We start from the raw sequence: 19,641 nt of genomic DNA on the forward strand, positions 1-19,641 counted from the left end.
TTCTCTCTCTCTTTCCCTCTCTCTCTTTCTTTCTCCCTCTTTCCTCATTCTCTCTATTTTAGAGGAGGAAGACGGAAGATGGACCAGTTATATTTGGTGTCTATTTCAAACATAGTATCGGTGTACTGTGTAAGCAGATATATGGGTGTATATTGGTGGAAAGCCCATGCATTTTTTTTAGTTTTCACAAAAAAATATGTCGACCTTTTATGAATAGTTTAAATAATATTATTAAGATACTGTATAGGCGTGAAGGACAACATTACACGTAAACACCAGTTTCATATTTGAACACAATTTGATACATTGCATGGGGAAATTCAATAGGCTAACAAAATTATGGATGTGTACTTCTGCAACCTTATTTTAGAAAATTAGAATGTGTTAAATATCAGTGTTAGTAGATCGAAATTAATATATGAACTAAGGTTTGAAAGGAAATAATGTCAATTAGCCTTCATCATGAATACTATAATCCTAATATTCATTTGTGATGATGGCCTATAGTAGTATAGGCCTACGCCATAGTAAAATATAGGCCTACGGAGATAGCCTATGTCATCCTAACAAAAGAACGCTCAGGAGTGTGTTTGTGTGTATATGTGTGTGAACGCGCGCACTTGAGTACCTCTTTACCACATGCATTGAAATGGTCGATGACACGAACATATTGATTACTGAGAGTTGCAATCAACTATGATTTTCGTTTTTCGAAATTCACACATGCACGTATAGAAATACTGAGCAATTTAAAGCATGCTGTGCTACGTGATTTCTAACGCCCAATATACCATCCCATGATTAGTTAGCTACAAGGCTAAGCTATAGGCTACTTTAACAGTATTACCGATGCTAAAAATACGAGCCGACCAAATACTACAGCAGCTACATGCGCCATAAACAGCAGTCCACCTCTCTGACCTCATAAAGTGGCAAAATCTCCTAATAGTGGTCTAGGGGCATTCGGTTTGACTAACTATGCTTTTCCTCCTTAGACTCCACCGACCCGGAAGTTCTCTGATCTGAATGTACAGATGCTTTGGTTGGCCTGTAGGAGTGTATGTGCTCGCGCGTGTGTGTTTGTGTGTGTGTGCGAGTGACTGGGCTGAGGGCGCGCGCGCCTCGATTTTTTTCCGTACGCAGCTCGCTCTCTCTAAATGCCATCGGCGCTTCGATCTCCATGTCACTCTTTCCTCACATCTGCAGCCGATCAGAAAAAAAAAAAAACGACCGCGAACCTCTATTCCACAGGTCAGTAAATATTTAGATTTCTATAAAGCAAGTCTGTCTGTCTGGCTGTCCTTCAGCGAAGAACACAAAGTATAGCTCTTAAAGATACATACTGATCCCTTCCAGCCTGCCTCTGTGTGTTCTGTCCAGCCAGGCGTATGTCCAGAAATGAATTGATGAGCAAGTTTGATCCATGGCTTTAAAAACGATTTTCGAATTTAGCATTTTTGTAGTGCATCTTTAGGAAAAAAGGCACACATGCTTTTTGCTTAATGAATTCCAGAGGCCGGTTAAACAGCTCAATTTTCTCAACATGTGTAGAGCTTTTTCTGCATGTCTGTCAAACAGAAATGTGGTTAAAAAGACACACGCGACGCCATTGTTGCCTCTTATGTTTGTACTGTAGCCTATATGTGTTTGGCTGCGTTTGTGACTGGCATTAGGCTGGGGGCAGGAATTTTAGAAAATAAAAATATATATACTGTAAATAGGCTATAGGTGGTCTTCAATAATCGTTTTAATAAATCGTTCATTTTTTCGTTTTTCACTGACTCAACGTTTCCAAATCGCTTTGGAATTTATTGCAGTTAACGCAATAGATTCTGAGAGTATTTTACCTACCTCGCCACACCCGAAATACAGAAGATGAAGGATTTTAATGATCTATTACCACCTGAGTTGGTGGCAGGCAGAATCCCTTAACCCATGAAATTGATCTGATTACCTCGCCAATGGGTCATAAAAGAAAGGAGTTGAATTTGCTGAGGCTGCATTCCCCCTTTTTCCATCACGTCTGTGGTCGATATGGCTTGATTTGGAGAGGAGCTGTTACATGGAATGAATAGGATACGAAATTAAGAGCATCACAGTCGCGCTATCATGGGCAGAGCTGGAGCGGTTATTTACATGCAGAGAACAGAACGGGCTGGGAAATCGCGCGCGGTTCTATTGATTTATGCTGAATGCTTCCCCAACAGCTGTGTTTTGGAGATAGGGAGGCTGGCCACTCACATAATCACGAGGTGGGTTACCTTTTAAGTAAGGATGCAATCTGCCTCCAATCTCCAAATCAGGCCACGACAGAGATGTGCAGCACATTGAGTGTGGCTTGAAATGTTGATAGGTCGAAGTTCTTTGTTTGTGTGTTTATGAAGTTCTCAAATGATGTTAGCTACCTGGCAGACTATCAGCGTTGGCGATTTATTTAGACGTGTTTGATCTGTATGCTAATGAGCAATAACACTGTGTTATGCAAAACGGGTAAATAAATGCACAAAATGTCAATGGAATTTTTGGTAAAATACGCCCTAAGAGAACTACATTTGATGGTGTTTTAAAGCAGAGGAACCGACAACAGTAGCATCCAAATTGAGGCGGTGTGGGCCTGGCGATGTGGTGGTTAAGAGAGAGAAGGTGAATAGCGATCACACGGATAAGAATCCCTCTCACTTAATTGACAGAGTCCCTTAATCTCTTTTTTCTTGTTACTGAAGCTAAAGCATTACCGAAAACATCATCTGTACTCGGGGTAAACTGTTCCAACATCTTTTCTCATTTGAATCATTCTAAGAAATATACCCAATTTTTCAAGTTTCATTCACACCGAGAATAATTTCACGCCCTCGTTTTGGTTCTAAGAATCTGAACTGGTTCACATAGTTAATTGAGTACAACAAGAAGCGTTGTTCTTGAAAAGATCAGAGAATATTGTGCCATTAGTCATTTTATACATGTGGCCTATATTTATATGCTATATTTCACATGCCCCAACTCGAGGTTTCAAATTAAGGCATTGCATGATATCGTTTTGAATAATTAGAAAATGCCTGTCTTCGGGGTAATTTTTTCTCTATTTCAGCGCATATCAAAATCATTGTTATTATTATTATTAATAATAGTAATAAATAGTTGTTCGTTTATTTCATTTAAATGATCCTGTAACACACATGGAAGTCCGAATGTGTTTCTCTCTCCCTCGCTGTTTTTATTTTCCTCCGTCTTCATCAAGATGATAATATTATATCCCAGTGGTGACTGGAGTGAAGTAGCTCCAGCGGGTAGAGAGAGTGCCGCGTGCTGCCCGCTGCCCAAGGCGGTGTCCTCTGGTTCACCCTGGATCCGCGCCTCGCGGCTGTTTGGACAGCTTTACCTGCTACATTAGAATGAAACTGTAAAACCTAAACCCATCAAAAGTTTTCTAAACCAAATGCCGCCACTTTAATTAAATGGTATTTGTGGGCCTTTCCGGTTTTGCATCTGTCCCAAAACTGGGTTACTACAGCACAAAAGCGTCAGGGCTGCTTGCTTTAGAATGTGCTTATCTCCCTGTTTTAATGACGATGCTTCAATGGTTGGACACACATATGATCAACCCCCAAAAATATTTTAAAAATTAATAGATACAATGTATAGGAATTATTTGAATAGCCTATATGCTATTATCAATATGCATATTATTATTATTAGTAGTAAATATATTTGTAGTTAGCCTATGGGAGGCAAAATGTGGACACTGTAAACAAAGAGATGCTATCTAAAAAGTTCATCTCACTCTGACAATGAAATAATCTGGTGGTGTCTTAAATTCTCACCCTCGGTGAAATCTTCTGATTTTAATCAGTGTTCCCTGACATAATCACTCACACATTATCTCCCCAATCTTCTGCTGTGCCCGCCACCAGGCAACATTTATGAATCAGACGCAGTGTAGTAGACTAGACATCTGCCTTTTATTTAGTTTGTTTTGGTTATTTTATCGCGCGCACGCGCACACACACAGGGCCCCCGTTCTGTTGTGACAGTGGTGGGGATTACAAATGACAATTTTTAAAGGGGACCAGTTTTTATTCCACTCTCCTTCTCTCTTGACACTGAAGCTTGGGGAATCACGTCTTGAGAGATGTTCCATGTCCCACTCTGTAAGCTTCCAGGCATCCAGACAAGAAACAAAAAAACATGATCAGGATTTTTACATTTACTGTCATGTGTTGCCTCGGAGCACCTATAACGCATAGCCGACTTGGTGGATAATGGAGCGCAAAACGTTTAAAGAGGATAATTACACGAGTCCGTTGACAGCTCGACAATGGCGGTGAGATTGTTCGATGTGAGGCGGTATAGCAGTTTCCATCCAGGTTCAGTCTCAGGTTCGCTTGAGTGAGACATGCTCTCTGGGCATCATGGAGAGGGATAAAAGCGTGCTTTGTCAAATCAGCAATATTTCTGTTTCTCACACATTAACCCCGTACACCCGACTGAGAACGGCCTTGGTAAAATGCACAACCTACAAAAGACTAAAGGGCCATCTACGAATATCACATATGTAGCTACCCTATTCTGTAAAATAGGCCTAACTCCTTGCATAAGATGGATGTGGCAGTTATTGTTGTGGCCATGCTCTGAAAATCAAGTGCTCCCATGGAGACCCTGACAAAATGCATTTCATATATCCATTTCCTTCGTGTCAGTTTGCATTCGTGATAGTGCACTTTGGAAAATTATATAGTATCGATTTCTACGCGAATGCAAGGCTATTAATAAAATCTGCCTTTTCTCCCCTTGTAATGTTTGCATACAACTCACCATACAATTTCTTAACGATTTTAATGCGTACTGAACGCCCATCATACCTGGTTATAGAATTGTGCCATTAAATAATTATAATTTTACTCACTGGAAAAGGGCGCGCGCATTTCCTCTCCAGAACAGCCTGCGCGCTCTGCTCTGCTCGCTGAGAGGGTTCATTTCCTGGAGGTGACGTCACGTCCAGTGGCGTCGTAGAGGCTGCCTGTGTCAGTGCTTTGCGCAGCACCAAAAAGAACATCCCCCTATTCTACAATGACATGCTGCCAATCGGAGAGTATTGGGTAGCCAAACTGGGAATTAGATACAAAATACCTCCCCACGGGGCAGCCCTCCCCCTCCCACCTATTACTGTGCAATCAAGTGCAACAAGGCGAGAGTACACTGCAGCATTCATACCTGACATTGGCATATGGAATAATTAGATGATCTGGCCTATGGTGTCAGTATGAATATATTTAATTGGTCAATTCAAGATCATACACTATAGAACCAATGACTGCATCAAGTCACATTTAATGCAGTCTTTTTGAATTAATAATGGCATTTTAGGGAATTTGCTGCTTGTCTATCTGTGTGTTGGGGGAGAGACGAGAGGTCTAAACACTGGGAAAATACTCTCTCTCTCTCTCAGTCTGTTAAAGCCAGCTGAGGAGCCAGGCAGTAATGCAGTGGAGTGTTTTCAGACTGCAGTTCAGCCACTCTGGCGTCCTCGCCCGCCCCTGCTCTGTGAAGCGAGGAAATCAGTCCAAATTGGGGAGTTAAGTCGTAGCCTGCCATTATAATAACGCGCCTGTCACCGCGAGAGGACGCACTGTCACAATTTTAAGAAAATGGGCGTCCAACAACCTGCCAGGCTGCCACTGGTCCCTCGTTATTGAGCAACAGGCTTCAAGACTCTTTCTATTTCTATATTTTTTCATGACAAGCCCGGAAATATTATTGTGGCCAGCAGGATTCATTGATTCAGATACTGCATTAAACAGCAATCTACTTTAGAATAGAAAATAATAGAATGTAATTAAACTGATGTGTTGTTTTTCATGAAGTCTCCATATTTTGTAATAAAAAATCACTTTATTACGGGTTATAATTGAGTTATAATGAACAATACATTGTGTATAATGGGCATGAAAGCATTTGTGTACCGGTATTTGCTTAAAAAAAATCTAAACATGAAAATAAATGTATTTACTATTGGTGAGACTCTTGCAGGGTCTGTGAAAGAAAAATCCTTGCAGCAGTTCTTGGTCATCTCTCCTGGCCCACTATATTCAATTAGGGCGAGCAGGGCAGGCCCCGCCCCCACTGATGACACTGACAGACCCTCCTTAAGTTGCGTCGCGCCACAGCTGTCTGCAAGCATTGAGCTGCCTGGCGCCATCCTGAAAGAATGCCTTCACTGTAAAAAAAAAAAAAGAGAGAGCGAGAGAGAGAGAGACATACACACACTGGGACGGAGAGAGTTCAGAGAGAGCTAGAGAGAGTGGGTGAGAGAGCTCGAGAGAGAGCGAGAGAGAGAGAGAGAGAGGGAAGCGAAGTAAGTGGAGAGTGTTGCCGCTGCGCACAAACAGAGATTTGATCTGTGAGTTCGGTGCTAGTCCGCTTGCACTAAGCTACCTACTGCAAACAAGGCTGCGTCTAAACATATACCTCTGCAACTTGTTGAATCCGCTTAATAATAGAAACTTTGTCAGGGAAAAGTTTAGGAACTTTTGAGTGGGACTGGATACGACCTTGGACTTATTCATGACAACATTCAAGTGAAACATTATTTTTTGAATGTATGTTTTGAACAATTTTGTTTTATTTATTATACGGGCATATTCACCTTAATGTGAATCCCTGCCAAATAATCGCATTTGAATAGACTGAAAATAACATCTACATAGGGGGAACAACATATTTTTAAAATACATTTTTATTTATTTTTTCCAGGTGAACGAAGGTAACGAAGAAAACTGTGGATTAAACAAAGCAGGAATTCGGACAGATTTTTTTCTTACTTGACTTGAATCGGTTCACTCCGGTGTATATGAACGTTTGCTAAAAAGCTATGGAAGTATCCGCGGACCAACCCCGATGGATGAGCCATCACCACCCATCGGTGCTAAACGAACAGCATCCAGGCTCGCACCACCCGGGCCTCGGCCACTCGTACATGGACCCCTCGCAGTATCCCCTCGCCGACGATGTGGATGTACTGTTTAATATCGACTCACAGGGCAACCACGTATCTCCATACTATGGGAACTCAGTTCGAGCCGTCCAGAGGTATCCACCTCCTCCACATAGTAAGTACTGCTTCATTACGCGTCGTTTTAGGCTACTATTGAATTGTTTATATTTGGCATGGTCATATTTAACTCAGATAGAGCTAACATAAGAACAATTCGTCTTCAGATGGTTGTCAATTTTAAAATGTCTGAACCGAAGTATTTGTCTAATGGGTTTTATTCTCAGCGGATCTGGATAATTTAAAAATGCGAGGGCCATATGAAACCATGCAGTCCTCTGTTATGTGTGGCTTACCTCTCTGGTGGTGTACGTTTGGTTTCATATGTTTCCCGTTGTGAGTATAGGTATTTGTTTTAACAGAGACCACTCTGTTTCATTGTTCTAATTCCATGTTCAGTGCGATTTTAGCACAGTAACATCAGATGTAAGAAGGGAAGGTTGTCCCTATCAGTCGACCAATTTGAAATCAATGACATGTTTAAATCAAATAAATTAACGCGAGTTACAAATTAACAGCATCTTACTATTGTCAAATATGACATGTATGTTTGTATCATGGTTAAATTCAAATATGTTACCAAACGAATGAATGTGTAGACCTTCCGACAGAGAGAATTTGGAAGGCCCCATGAGATATATTTTGTCATTTCAGACTATCATACTTCACCACACAACCGTGTCCATTTTATGGCAGGTAAACTATGAGTTATCATTTAATTATAGATATTCCTGGAGAGAAAATAACTGCGGAAGAGCAATTGGTTTAATTTATTGACATGACTTCCTGAACGGAATAGTGAATCATGACCCGGTTTCTGTAGCGATGCTTCCTATGCTAAAACACCACTGTTCAAACCCTCTGTACTGACACTGGCGTGCTACTCACACTGCTGCTCTGACACAGTCATTCAGGCCCTAGGTTTCGGCTAGACCAAAAAATGAGGTAGACTGGAGTCAAGAGGGACAATTTGGGTCAGAGCATGTGTTGTCAGTCGTGTAGGCCTGGTGTGCAGTTTTATCTTGTGTCCCCGAAGAGAAATCGTGGGTGATGTTTTAATAAAATGGCGTATGTTTTTAAAAAATGTTTTCCATAATCAAAAGTCTAAGTTATTGTAGTTGCAGTTTCTCCACTGGTAAAGCACATCTGAATTCACTCATATAAATATCAAACGAACAAGACCGTTTTGTTACAATAGAAAGTGTGGACAAACTTTTTTAATTGACAGTGACTGAGGTACACCTTTAATTTGTAACGAAGTGATATTATTTGTGTAATTTACATAGCAGGCCTAGACCTACATGGCGATGTCAAACTGAAACCAGCATAAATGTCAGATATTGTTGTTTAATGTCAACAAAATGATCATAAGGGAAAGTGATCAAATCGTGAGAGTAGGCTAATTGAATGTAGGCCTATTGTAATTTTCTTCACCGAGAAAAATACTGACAGGGGTGTATTATCCTATTTTCTATTACAGGTAGTCAGGTGTGTCGCCCCTCTCTACTGCACGGCTCTCTGCCGTGGCTGGACGGAAGCAAAGCGATGCAGCACCACAGCACTTCCCCGTGGAACCTGAGTCCTTTCCAGAAGAGCTCACTTCACCACGGTTCCCCGGCAGGTCTCTCTGTCTACCCCCCGGCATCCTCCTCCTCCCTGTCTGGGGGCCACTCCAGCCCGCACCTCTTCACCTTTCCCCCCACTCCTCCGAAAGACGTGTCCCCGGACCCAGGCATCTCCACTCCGGGCTCAAGCAGCAACAGTCGCCAACAGGAGGAGAAAGAGTGCATAAAGTACCAGGTGTCCCTGGCCGAGAGCATGAAACTGGAGTCACACAGCCGGAGCATGGCATCAATCGGAGCGCAATCCTCCGCGCACCATCATCACCCCATCGCCACATACCCATCCTATGTCCCCGAATACGGCCCAGGCCTCTTCCCACCAAGTAGCCTGATAGGTGGGTCATCTTCTAGTTATGGTTCCAAAACAAGACCAAAAACAAGGTCATGTTCAGGTAGGCGTGCATTTTATTATATTACCATTTGATTTCACCTTAGAATTGATGACATTGATGATATCCAGGTGTAATCCCAATGTGCCCGTTTCAGAATCAGGACCTTTTTTCGTTCTCCACACAAAAAAACGGTAACTTTGAGTGACAGCCAAGGCCTTTCTCCAGCCCTTGCAGGCCCATAGAAAGTCAAATGTGTCTCAAATGAACTCATGCACAAGATTCGTTTGAGGGGAAATACAATAGCAGTGGCAAGGAAAGCACGTGGCGGTAATAATAATACAATTAATAATAATAGCAATAATAATAATAATAACAATAATAATACATTCAAAATAATAATTTAAAAAGTATTGCATGGATAATCCGGGTTTCTGTCTCTACATCAATTTTACTGAGTAACAATTGTAATTGGGGACGTTATAACGTTTCTATAGGTTATTAGGCTACACAAACATGTTTAATCGCATTCAATCAGCACCACGATTTGTTAAAACACATTGCTTGGAATAGAAAGCGAATTAAATAAATCAACGCGCATTTGCCCACATAAGATTGAAAGATTTTCCACTTTCCAAAGCAAATTAATTTAGTCCAGTGAATGATTAAACAGCTTTAGTGCCCTTAAATCAGATGAGTTCAGAATAGTTTTAAGCTGTGTATAGACCTAAACCATATCCGTTTTCAGTTGTTCTATGTTTCACAGAGGGAACGAGAGAGAGGCTAAATCTGTGACCGCGGTCTCAGTGCCGGCATGGCTGTCTCGCGCCCGTTTAGATAATCCCATTACTGTCAGACTGGTGCACGCGACAGTTGCATTGTTTACGCAGAGCCAGTAATAACTTTGATAGAGCCCGGATGCGGGGCTGCATTGAGAGGGGGTAATCACGAATGAGCACTCTCCGTGGCAGAGGGGCACGACTGGCGAAGCGGAATGTTATCCAAGCAAGTGGGGGTAATTAAAATAAAAGGTTATTCAGACACCGCTCGAAACCAGTTAACTGTAATGAGATTAATATCAGTGCCACATAGCATTAGGAGACATATAGAAAACAGTGGATTAGTCGATGCATATCATCAGGCATATTCAATGCTGAATAATATTCGCTTATTACAAACAAAAAAATAAATCATTTTAATTTGAGGATAAAGTATGTGTGTGCTGTAATGTGCGTAAAGATACATCCTCTAAAATGAATCTTAAATAGGTTATCTATTAATGAGGTCATATAATGGAATGTGTCTACATTGCAAACCTGCAGATGAAAATAAGTCATTGAGAAAGGTCGACTCTGTGGTCTTCTAAACATAAACCCCGGAACACGCCTTGCACAATACGAAATCCTGTAGTAGCCTATTTCTCAGAGCCCTATTGTGGAGTGGATACATTTGTTTAGCTGTGTTACCCAGTCTCCTCTCTCCAAAACCACTATTGATTTACAACGTCCTCCGTGTCTACTGAGGTCTCTGGAATGTCTATCACATCTAACAAGGCAGAACCAGAAGTGACGCGTATCAGTCTCTGAAGAAATGGAGCGGTTTTTGCAGTCATAAGGGGAAGTGCGGGTGAGTAGAGGCAGTAAAGGCACCTCACGGCGCAAGGCCTCCTCTCTATACGCGTCTATGCTTTCAAATAATCCTGCCGCGATGCTCGGTTTTTTCAGTTTCAGTGGTGACGCCACATAGGCCTGGGGATCAGGAGACCACCTTAATGAAACTGTTAACGCGCCTCTCACCTGTCAGTGTCACTAGAGAAGTGCCATTCAAACCCAAATGCTGGTTTGGAAAGACAGTGGTCATTCCAATCGAATAAACATACCTAAACATGAATGAATTCGCCTAGTTTACAATGACATGTTATTGTTATTATTATTACTTTACACCACTGTGAAATGAGAGGTTGTGTGTGTGGGAGAAAGAAGAGGGCACATTTTAATCACAAAAACATGATTGAACCCATAGATTATGCACGCCCTTTTCTAAAGATAGGCTATCAGTTTGAATTAATATATTATGCATTTGATGAAATGATGTGTGACCTCATTGTGGCAGTAATCGACCATAACAGACCTACTTTATTCAATGATAGTCAAATGTTTGTATGATGTCAGACATATTGTATGAGGTAACTTTGGAAACACTATGAATTGGAAAAGGCCTACTAACTCCAGGGTCAAATGTTGATGTCAGTTGTAGCCTAACGGAGGCTGGGCTTTTTTTTGCACTTGTTATTCAATCCACTGAATATTCAATGCATTGTTATAGGCCCACTGTATTATTATTATTATTATTATTATTATTATTAATAGTACTAGTAGTAGCAGTAGTAGTAGTAGTAGTAGTAGTATGTTTACTGGTATACTTGTAGTATACTTTAGTATTATTGTTACTGTAGTACTATGAATGTTATGCTACTATTATAATTCATTATTTTGTGTGATGACATTTTCTACGATGTTTATAACAGCCTTTCTCCCTCTTGACCTGAGGGATCAAGTAATATGTTTATGCTAGAAATGTGAGATGTTTATAACTTTCTCCCTCTTGACCTGTTTCCAGATGTGAGATGCTATGTTTAGATTATAAGGGGCGAACTGATCTCGGCGCTCTCTCCATGTTGTGTATCGTTTCTGCTTTCAGAAGGTAGAGAGTGCGTTAACTGTGGAGCTACGTCGACCCCGCTCTGGAGGCGGGATGGCACTGGTCACTATTTGTGTAACGCCTGCGGACTCTATCACAAGATGAACGGGCAGAATCGGCCCCTCATCAAACCCAAGCGACGACTGGTATGTCCCTGCCACTTTGTATTGATGACACTTCCGTCTTTCTCTCTTTCTCTACCCAGGAAGAAGTGTTAGCTGCAGGAAATTGACTCGCCAAGTGCAGGTCTCGAATTCTTTTAGATATACAGTAATAGCAAACTGCAGATTTATTATTACTATTGTTATGCATTTTTTAAATGATTTGCTTCATCAATTATTATTTTTCCGCTTCAATTGCCCTACTGTTTGATATTTCTTAGAGGAAAAAAAATAGGAGAAAATATATTCCTCTTATTATGCATTGAGGCAAATCGTAAAATATTCCATCCAAATCCTCACTGCCCGCATAGGAATAATATCTGCAGTTGACATACTGTAAATGGCATACTTAGAATTTGACGTTTATATGGTTTAGATGAGAGATGTAGGCTACCATGCACCTTGCAGTATTTGAAGAGGAACACCCTAAACTTTTTACCACCAGAAAGCTGAGTACTATAGAGCAGTTCCCCTACCTTCCTGCATAGTTAGATAAAGGGTAAAACTTTCTTGGCAGGGGACGTCTCGCGTGGACTGCTCTTTTAGCAGCCAGCCAGCTTCGACTCTAGCCTATATCACCCCGTCTCTCTCTAATGTGAAAACCCGACTTCCCAGGAAAAAGCTGCCGGATATCTGAGCAGCGCAGATAAGTAGCTTTTAACAACATAGCCCGCTTCCCCAGTCTAAACATGAAGGGGACCGGGGACCGAATCAGCGCAAGGAGCGGCCCAGGGCACGCAGGAGTCACGAATCTAGATTGTTCTTCTCAGAACTCAGGGAATCTCTGCAGAATGTTCAAATACTGAGGGAAAATAGTAAGAAAAGGAAAAGAGAAAAGAGAGAGGGAAGTCTGAAGAAGAAGTCTGGCAGGAGATGGATACAGTGAGCTCCATTTTCCAGTACACAATAACTTTATTTTCGCGTTAATGGAACTCAAGATTGGTGTGCAAAGCAATTACATTATTTAAGTCACGCATGAACATGGGTTATTAGGCCACCAGATGTAGATAATTGGAAACCCCCGAAAGATAATGTAGTGCCTTTTGTTTAGCCCATTCGGTGTTAACGGGTACTGTGTCCTATTCGGTCATCTCGTCTATCGATTGGATTTATAGATTATAACATCAATGTCAGGCCGGTCAGCTAACTGGCGTCTGAGGCAGGCATTTCAACCCATGGGAATGTAGAGTCCACTCCCCATGCAAGTCGAAACGTATCTCGAATGTAAATCAGCGCATTAGCTCTTCCCAGTTTTAAAAAACTATTTTCTGTAATTGGCTAATATGCCTATGTGGTATGTCAATATGGACGGTATGGCGATATTCAAGCTTATATGGCGATATTCAAGCTTACCATCTTCATCCACAAGCATATAATTTTGTCCATTTAATTCATTAGCCATGTTATATTGTGAAACCCCCTTGACAGCTCAACATGATTAGATATGTAAAAACATCCGAATAATTATTGTTTGAGCTTGCTATGCACATATTTATGATTTAACATATAATTTCCCACCCATGGGAGGCTAGAGATTTGTTTTTAAAAATACATCGTTCTGTCCGCCATCATGCTCTCACCGTAAAACTAATTGTAGTTTATTTGTATAACCTGTTGAGTTCCATATTTAAACATAAGGAGCAGACATTATCTTGCTGTTACTTAAGCACTTAGTCGCTTAACGGGAAAATGTAATCAGATTTAATAGGTCCCATTTCATGCCACTGCTTTTATTTTCGTTTGTAAATATTTACTCTTGAGAGGGCATGTGCGCATGATGCTATTTTTAGCCTCGAGTCAAAGCAGCGCTGTTTTGGGATTTTGTCCTTCTTTTTAAACTATTTGCAGAAAGTTGGGATAGACAGAGCTTTGCAGAAAGCTATATGTTAGTAATGTATTATAAATGCAACATTTGGTTTGATAGCCTAGGAAAAGGCCTTATGACTGATGCATGTTTTTTTATATCTCCTTTTCGCCAGTCTGCAGCAAGACGCGCAGGAACATCATGTGCAAACTGTCAAACGAGCACGACAACACTGTGGCGAAGAAACGCCAACGGGGACCCCGTGTGTAACGCTTGCGGTCTATACTACAAACTGCACAATGTAAGCAAAACAACAGCCTTTACATTATAGTAAGATATCTACTAATTTATCTAAGCATGTGTCGTCTTTCATATCCTTTCTTTTCTTCCTCACTTTTGTTTATTTATTTTAATTTATTCTCTCCTCCCTTCTTTTTCCCCTGTACATTCAAAGCTTATTTGCGACTTTTTTTCTACAATTCTTGAAATATTTATCGCAGTCGTCCCTATTGAGAATTGTTGGGGCACAAGGGATAATACATATAATTCATGTGATTTATTCGCAGCAAGTCACATGTACGAATCAAAATATATGAGAGAGCCGAATTAAGCCCCGTGCGTACAGCTTGGTTTTTGAATATTTAATAAGAGCTTAATTAAAATTCGATTAATTTTCAGACCTATCTTATTTCAGGCCTTTTGATTACATCCACGCCAGGGACTTGAAGTCCCCCTCTGACCACCAATCCGCCTGATTCGTTTTGGGGCGTGCTGGTTACTGTCTCACCACATCATTTCACTTCCTCAATCTGAGGACCCCCAGGACCATTTTTTTTTCGCTCTCTCCTTTGCTCTCGCTCTCTCTCTCATATACACACTGTACCAAGAACGAGCGCTGCTGCATAATTTAACTAGCGAAACATATTATTATTATGATTATATTTTACTTACAGCCTATTCAACCTTCATCTGAGAGAGCTCCCCCCAGAGTTGGTCTGATAAGGTATCCCCAGGGGGACGTCTATAGCCTATCTCACTACACTTCCTCCCTTGTCACGCAAGTGCCCTTTGCTCCCTGTTAAATATTTTCCCTATGTTGGTTTTGGCAGATTCTTTAAGATGGAAGAAAACCTGAGAAAAAATAGGGAGAATAATAATATTTCCCAGTTACATATGATATATTTTGAACTGACCCGACCTCAGCTTAATTGCAAAATTAGTTTGTTTTTGGTAAATTCACAATTCTGTTGGGGCCTGCTCAATTTGAAACAAATTCCACATTTGACATGGAACATTATATGAAGCCTCTCTCCTCTCGTGCACAATGACTCCTAACCTGCACAGTGGCCACAGTGGCTGCAGGTGACAGCAACCTAACGCTAACCTCAGAGACCTTGATAGCCTTTCCAGTTTGATAAGGCTGTAGGCTACAGTAAACGTGTATGGACATATTTATCGGATGCTTGTGAAAAAACCAGTTGCCACAAAGATGTGACAGACAGTGTTGACACCCAAATCAGTTTTTCCCCTCCTTGACAATGTGAAACAATGATCCTCAACATTCACTGATGTGTGAGTCAGGGTGTTTGCAGTGCGGTCAACCCAAGACCATTGCATAAGGTTTGTGGTTATTTTCAGGTTACTATAGGTGTGGGGAGAGGATATGAGGTAATGTACTGAATGCTCTGTGGTGGTCACTCTGTGGTGGTCACAAAGCTCTGTTGTGTTTTATTTGATGCAATGGGGCGGAGGCCCATGGCCCAGGCTTCCTATGTGAGATGCATGGCATACATAGGTGTATCAAAGAGCACAGCCTGCCTGGTCAGCTTTAGTTGGGCGAACTGCATTTCAACGTCTAGATAGCAGCCAGAAACACAGAGAAGCCCTTTGCTTTTACCAGACATCGTGCAGAGACAGTGAAACCACATCACTCAGGGGCCGTAGCTCTTTGCCCTTTGCTAATCAGCTGGGCCACTCTGTGCTAAAATAGAGTCAGTGAAAAATGCCAGTAACGTCTCAGAGAAAGTGGCAGAAGTGAGGCGGTGAAATCCCTGTTCCCATTTCTCAGGGAAGCGGTCCTACCGATCAGGGAGGCAGCCGGCCTCATCCACCTCTCCTTCATAATCCGGCCCTGAGCTGGAATTCCATCATCCGGCTCTCATTCCCAGCTAAAACCTGTGCAGGAATATGGCAGCTCGGGCCATTTTGGCCAGCAGATGCCCATGCAGATGGAGGGTTGAGGGTAGAGAGACGGACTTGGCCGGCGCTGGTAGTCGTCATGGCCATGTCGGCTGGTTAGGACGGTGGTTGCCAGGCTCTCTTTCTCGCTCTGTCTCACTTTCCCACTCTCTCTCATTCCATCTTTCCAACTCTCTCTCTGTCTTTGCCTCTGTCTCCCTCTCCCTGGCATGGCAGTAGTCTAAGATCCAGCCCAGCTTAAGGGAATCAACGTTTAAATCCAGCCAAACGTGGACTCACCCTGACACACACAAACACACACACACCCTACTCCCCCCCACCCCCTACTGCTAACAATGGGACAGACAGATTTATTCTATAATGGGACTCCATTACATATCTCAGTGTCCCCCAAACCCTGAGCTCGAAACCTATTTGTGTCGCCCCTCTCCAATTTTCTATGTTTTGTTTTGTTTTTTGCTTGTTGGTCCAAATGCATTGACACAATTCGAATGCGCTTTACATGATACGACTGATAAATAGAGCTCAAGGCTTGGATTTGATTTACTTTCTTTGTTTGTCAGTGTTTTTTCGCTTCATCAAAGTCCATCAGAAAGCATGAATGCTGCTCTTTGATATTTCGGCTCAGTTCTACTCTGACTCATATTGCTATTTCTGCTCCTTCAACTTAAGTAACTCCTTGACGTCACTTACCTATGAAATATGAATATTGAATAACTTGCTTGTTTTAACCCTGGTGCATTAACCCCATGTCCCCCAGATCAACCGACCTCTCACCATGAAGAAGGAGGGCATTCAGACCAGGAACAGGAAGATGTCCAGCAAGTCGAAGAAGAGCAAAAAGTCCCACGACAGCATGGACGACTTCTCCAAGAGCCTGATGGAGAAGAGCAGCTCGTTCAGCCCCGCCGCTCTGTCCCGCCACATGTCCTCCTTCCCCCCCTTCTCACACTCCGGCCACATGCTGTCCACCCCCACGCCCATGCACCCCTCCTCCTTCGCCCCTCACCCCCACTCCAGTATGGTCTCTGCCATGGGCTAGAAGACCCCAACGGTACCACCCACCTCCCAGAACCCCTCAACCAACCCCCATCCCCCCATCCTCTTACTCCCAGTTCTTTTTCGCTTACCTGAATCCCAAGCTGAAAGACAACCAAACTGCTCTCTGCTGCCCATAACCAACCGCTCTGCTCCATCACCAAGCCGCCTATGATCTGACCTCATTGTGAGGGAGACAGGCTTTATGGGTCCTTGCTTTTGTTCAGTTGTCTCTTTTTTAATCTTTATCAAGTGTATCTACTGCGATCCTCAAAGCCTGGCAGACTGACTCACTGACTGTGGTTTTCCGACTCCTCGGAAGACCACTCCCTGACTGTCCTCCCAGCTGATAACCCCCAATCTGGAAACCCATTTGTGTTCAAACATTTTTCAAGGGAAAAGCAAAGATTATTAACAATCATTACAAAAGCTACAACTTTTATGATGCCCCCCTCCGATTCCCACCCTACTTCACACACCTGTATGACAGGACCCCAACACCCCTGAGCCGTGAGAAGAAGAGAGGAGATTAACTTTGAATATATTTGTACAAATTGTATGAAATACAGTACATTTAACGAAGACTTTTTAATTAAGTAAAATGCCCCTGGGCAGCTAACGACAGAAGGGTACGAGTCAAGGCAAGAAGAGACACTGCCGCTGGAGAGTAGAGGAAGAGAGGACGCCTCTGCTTCCTGGAGAGACGGATGAGAGGGAGGAGAGGAAAGGACAGAGAAAAGGACAGGCCTTCACTTTCGCCTGCTGGAAAACGTGTTTGATGCATTAAGCTTCTAGAGAGTCTATTGTTCTGACTGCAGGCGTCTCTTTTTTTGGATGTGCTATAGGTCTCGGGCTGTTGGTTTGTGTTCACATGCTAGCACATACAAACACATATTCACACATCATACTTTCACATACACACACAAACACACACTGCCACATTGGATCACCTGAAAGACTTTCTTCCGGCCCACAGATTATATGCATTGTGAAAAAAGTTCCTGTATTTGTTATTTGTATGTATAATTCAGAGTACCAAAAATACGAAAGAAACAAAGATGTAGAATTATTTCTTTATGTTATGCAGACTGAATGGTTGTAAAAATTTAATAATAATCACTAGTGTAAAAAATGACTGCTTTTTTGTTTCGTAATTATTATTATTTTCTTTGAAAAGAATAAACTAGTTTAATCTCTGTTGACATGTTAGCCTGTGGTTGCGATACTTATTTCGTTCTCTGGTGCGGTGTCGTCGTGTGATGTTTGACACTTCGTCACCCCACCCAGACCTGTCTGGCCATTTTTACCCAGCATTCACAGCAGCAACTGACAACTCTCATGGTGAAGGACAAACAGGAAGTGCAGAAATAAACAGTGGCACTGTGGCTGTAGGAGGGCTCACATGCCGTTTTATGGCTAGACAGGCAGGCTAATTCTCACAATCACAACTGACCTGCACTTTAAATCTGGTCATAATGGAACTGAAAGCTTGGCAGAAATGTTCCTGTAGGTATCTGCTCGTTATTAGGAATTAGTAATGTTTCTGGAGAGAGCATGTGAAGTTAGAATGTGCCTTCAGAATTCCATTGTTCTACAGTATGGAGGTGATTAGTGAGGGTGATTAGTTGACTCAGACAATTTAGGGAATTCATTTAAATCAATCTGAGGAATTCAGACCCTCATGTAAAATAATAATTCTCAAAGTCTTACATGACACATTTTGTCGCTTCTTAGCGTCCATGTGCTTTTATGGAAGTCTTACTACATCGTGTCAATATTGTACCAATCTTAAAAAGCTGGCGAATACCAGACACAGCCATGATACAGCAATAGAAAACACATCAATCACACAGAGTAAAACAAAATATTTGGTTGGAACAACTATTTTCAGTACATTTTATCACCAACACACCAAACCCATGTGTAGCCTACACAGCAACAGCAGAAAGATTTGATCTTGTCACAAGCAATTCCGCTAGTCCACCGCATACCTGTAGGTGCTGAAGAGCAATACATCATTTCCTCCCTTTCTTTTGAAAAACGATGACTGTTTTGAGTTTTGAATTGGAATATTGAAGAGGAACTCAGTGTCGGTTTCGAACGCAGAATTGACCACATTGTGGCTGAAGTTCCTCAACATCCCTCTCCTTCCCCATCAAGTGTAAAGTATATTCATGTGCGCATATTGATATACATAGAGCTATACAAACAGTGCCTTGGGGGGGGGGGGAACTAAATTGATTGAGAAACAAGGAATTGAGAGTGCAGGAACCATGGTATGAAGTAGCCATCATCTCAACAGTGTTATTAGTGGATGCTAATGTTACTGTATCGACTTCAGTTACACTGTACTCTGCCAGAGGGAACGAGAGCTATGTGATTGAGAAAAGAGGATGTCAAAGTACTGGCTTAGGTACATGAAATAACCAGAGCAAAAACGTTACTCTTAAATAGGGCCAATGGCCTACAAAACCGTTATTTTCTTTATTTAAAAAAAGTATGAAAATCATATGATTTTTATCAAAGAATGCATTGGGTTCGATTTGAAGTTCAACGTGATTCAAGCAGCACACCATCTGTTCTCTGTTTGGGCTCCTAAGACAGGCTTGAGCATCTTTGCAGCCAAGCTTGCTAGCATAATACTCACTGGATTCCACTTCCCGCTATTTACCACTGAGTACACTAGTCCACGGTCACTGTCAAAATGTTCAGATAGCTTTGACAGCATAGTATTAGTATA

General features: G+C 41.9%; 1 protein-coding gene across 8 annotated transcripts; it reads left to right on the top strand.

Annotated features, from left to right (window-relative positions):
* Nucleotides 1-1,109: 1,109 nt before the first annotated feature.
* Nucleotides 1,110-18,110, top strand: LOC112214248 (transcription factor GATA-3). Of its 8 annotated transcripts, none has more exons than XM_024372855.2 (7): nucleotides 1,110-1,251; nucleotides 6,751-7,106; nucleotides 7,703-7,744; nucleotides 8,529-9,062; nucleotides 11,700-11,845; nucleotides 13,840-13,965; nucleotides 16,624-18,110. In XM_024372855.2, exons 2-7 carry the CDS (start codon nucleotides 6,869-6,871, stop codon nucleotides 16,903-16,905), a joined length of 1,368 nt encoding a protein of 455 aa, XP_024228623.2. In that variant the 5' UTR covers nucleotides 1,110-1,251; nucleotides 6,751-6,868; the 3' UTR covers nucleotides 16,906-18,110. The 8 variants fall into 8 exon arrangements, with proteins under 8 accessions (XP_024228623.2, XP_024228628.1, XP_024228626.2 ...); XM_042300275.1 differs by lacking the exon at nucleotides 1,110-1,251 and adding an exon at nucleotides 6,311-6,596; XM_024372860.2 differs by lacking the exon at nucleotides 1,110-1,251 and having other exon boundaries at nucleotides 6,307-7,106; nucleotides 13,840-13,994; nucleotides 16,624-16,700.
* Nucleotides 18,111-19,641: the final 1,531 nt, after the last annotated feature.

This window comes from Oncorhynchus tshawytscha, linkage group LG17 (assembly GCF_018296145.1).
Source record: "Oncorhynchus tshawytscha isolate Ot180627B linkage group LG17, Otsh_v2.0, whole genome shotgun sequence".
Taxonomy (NCBI): Eukaryota; Metazoa; Chordata; class Actinopteri; order Salmoniformes; family Salmonidae; genus Oncorhynchus; species Oncorhynchus tshawytscha.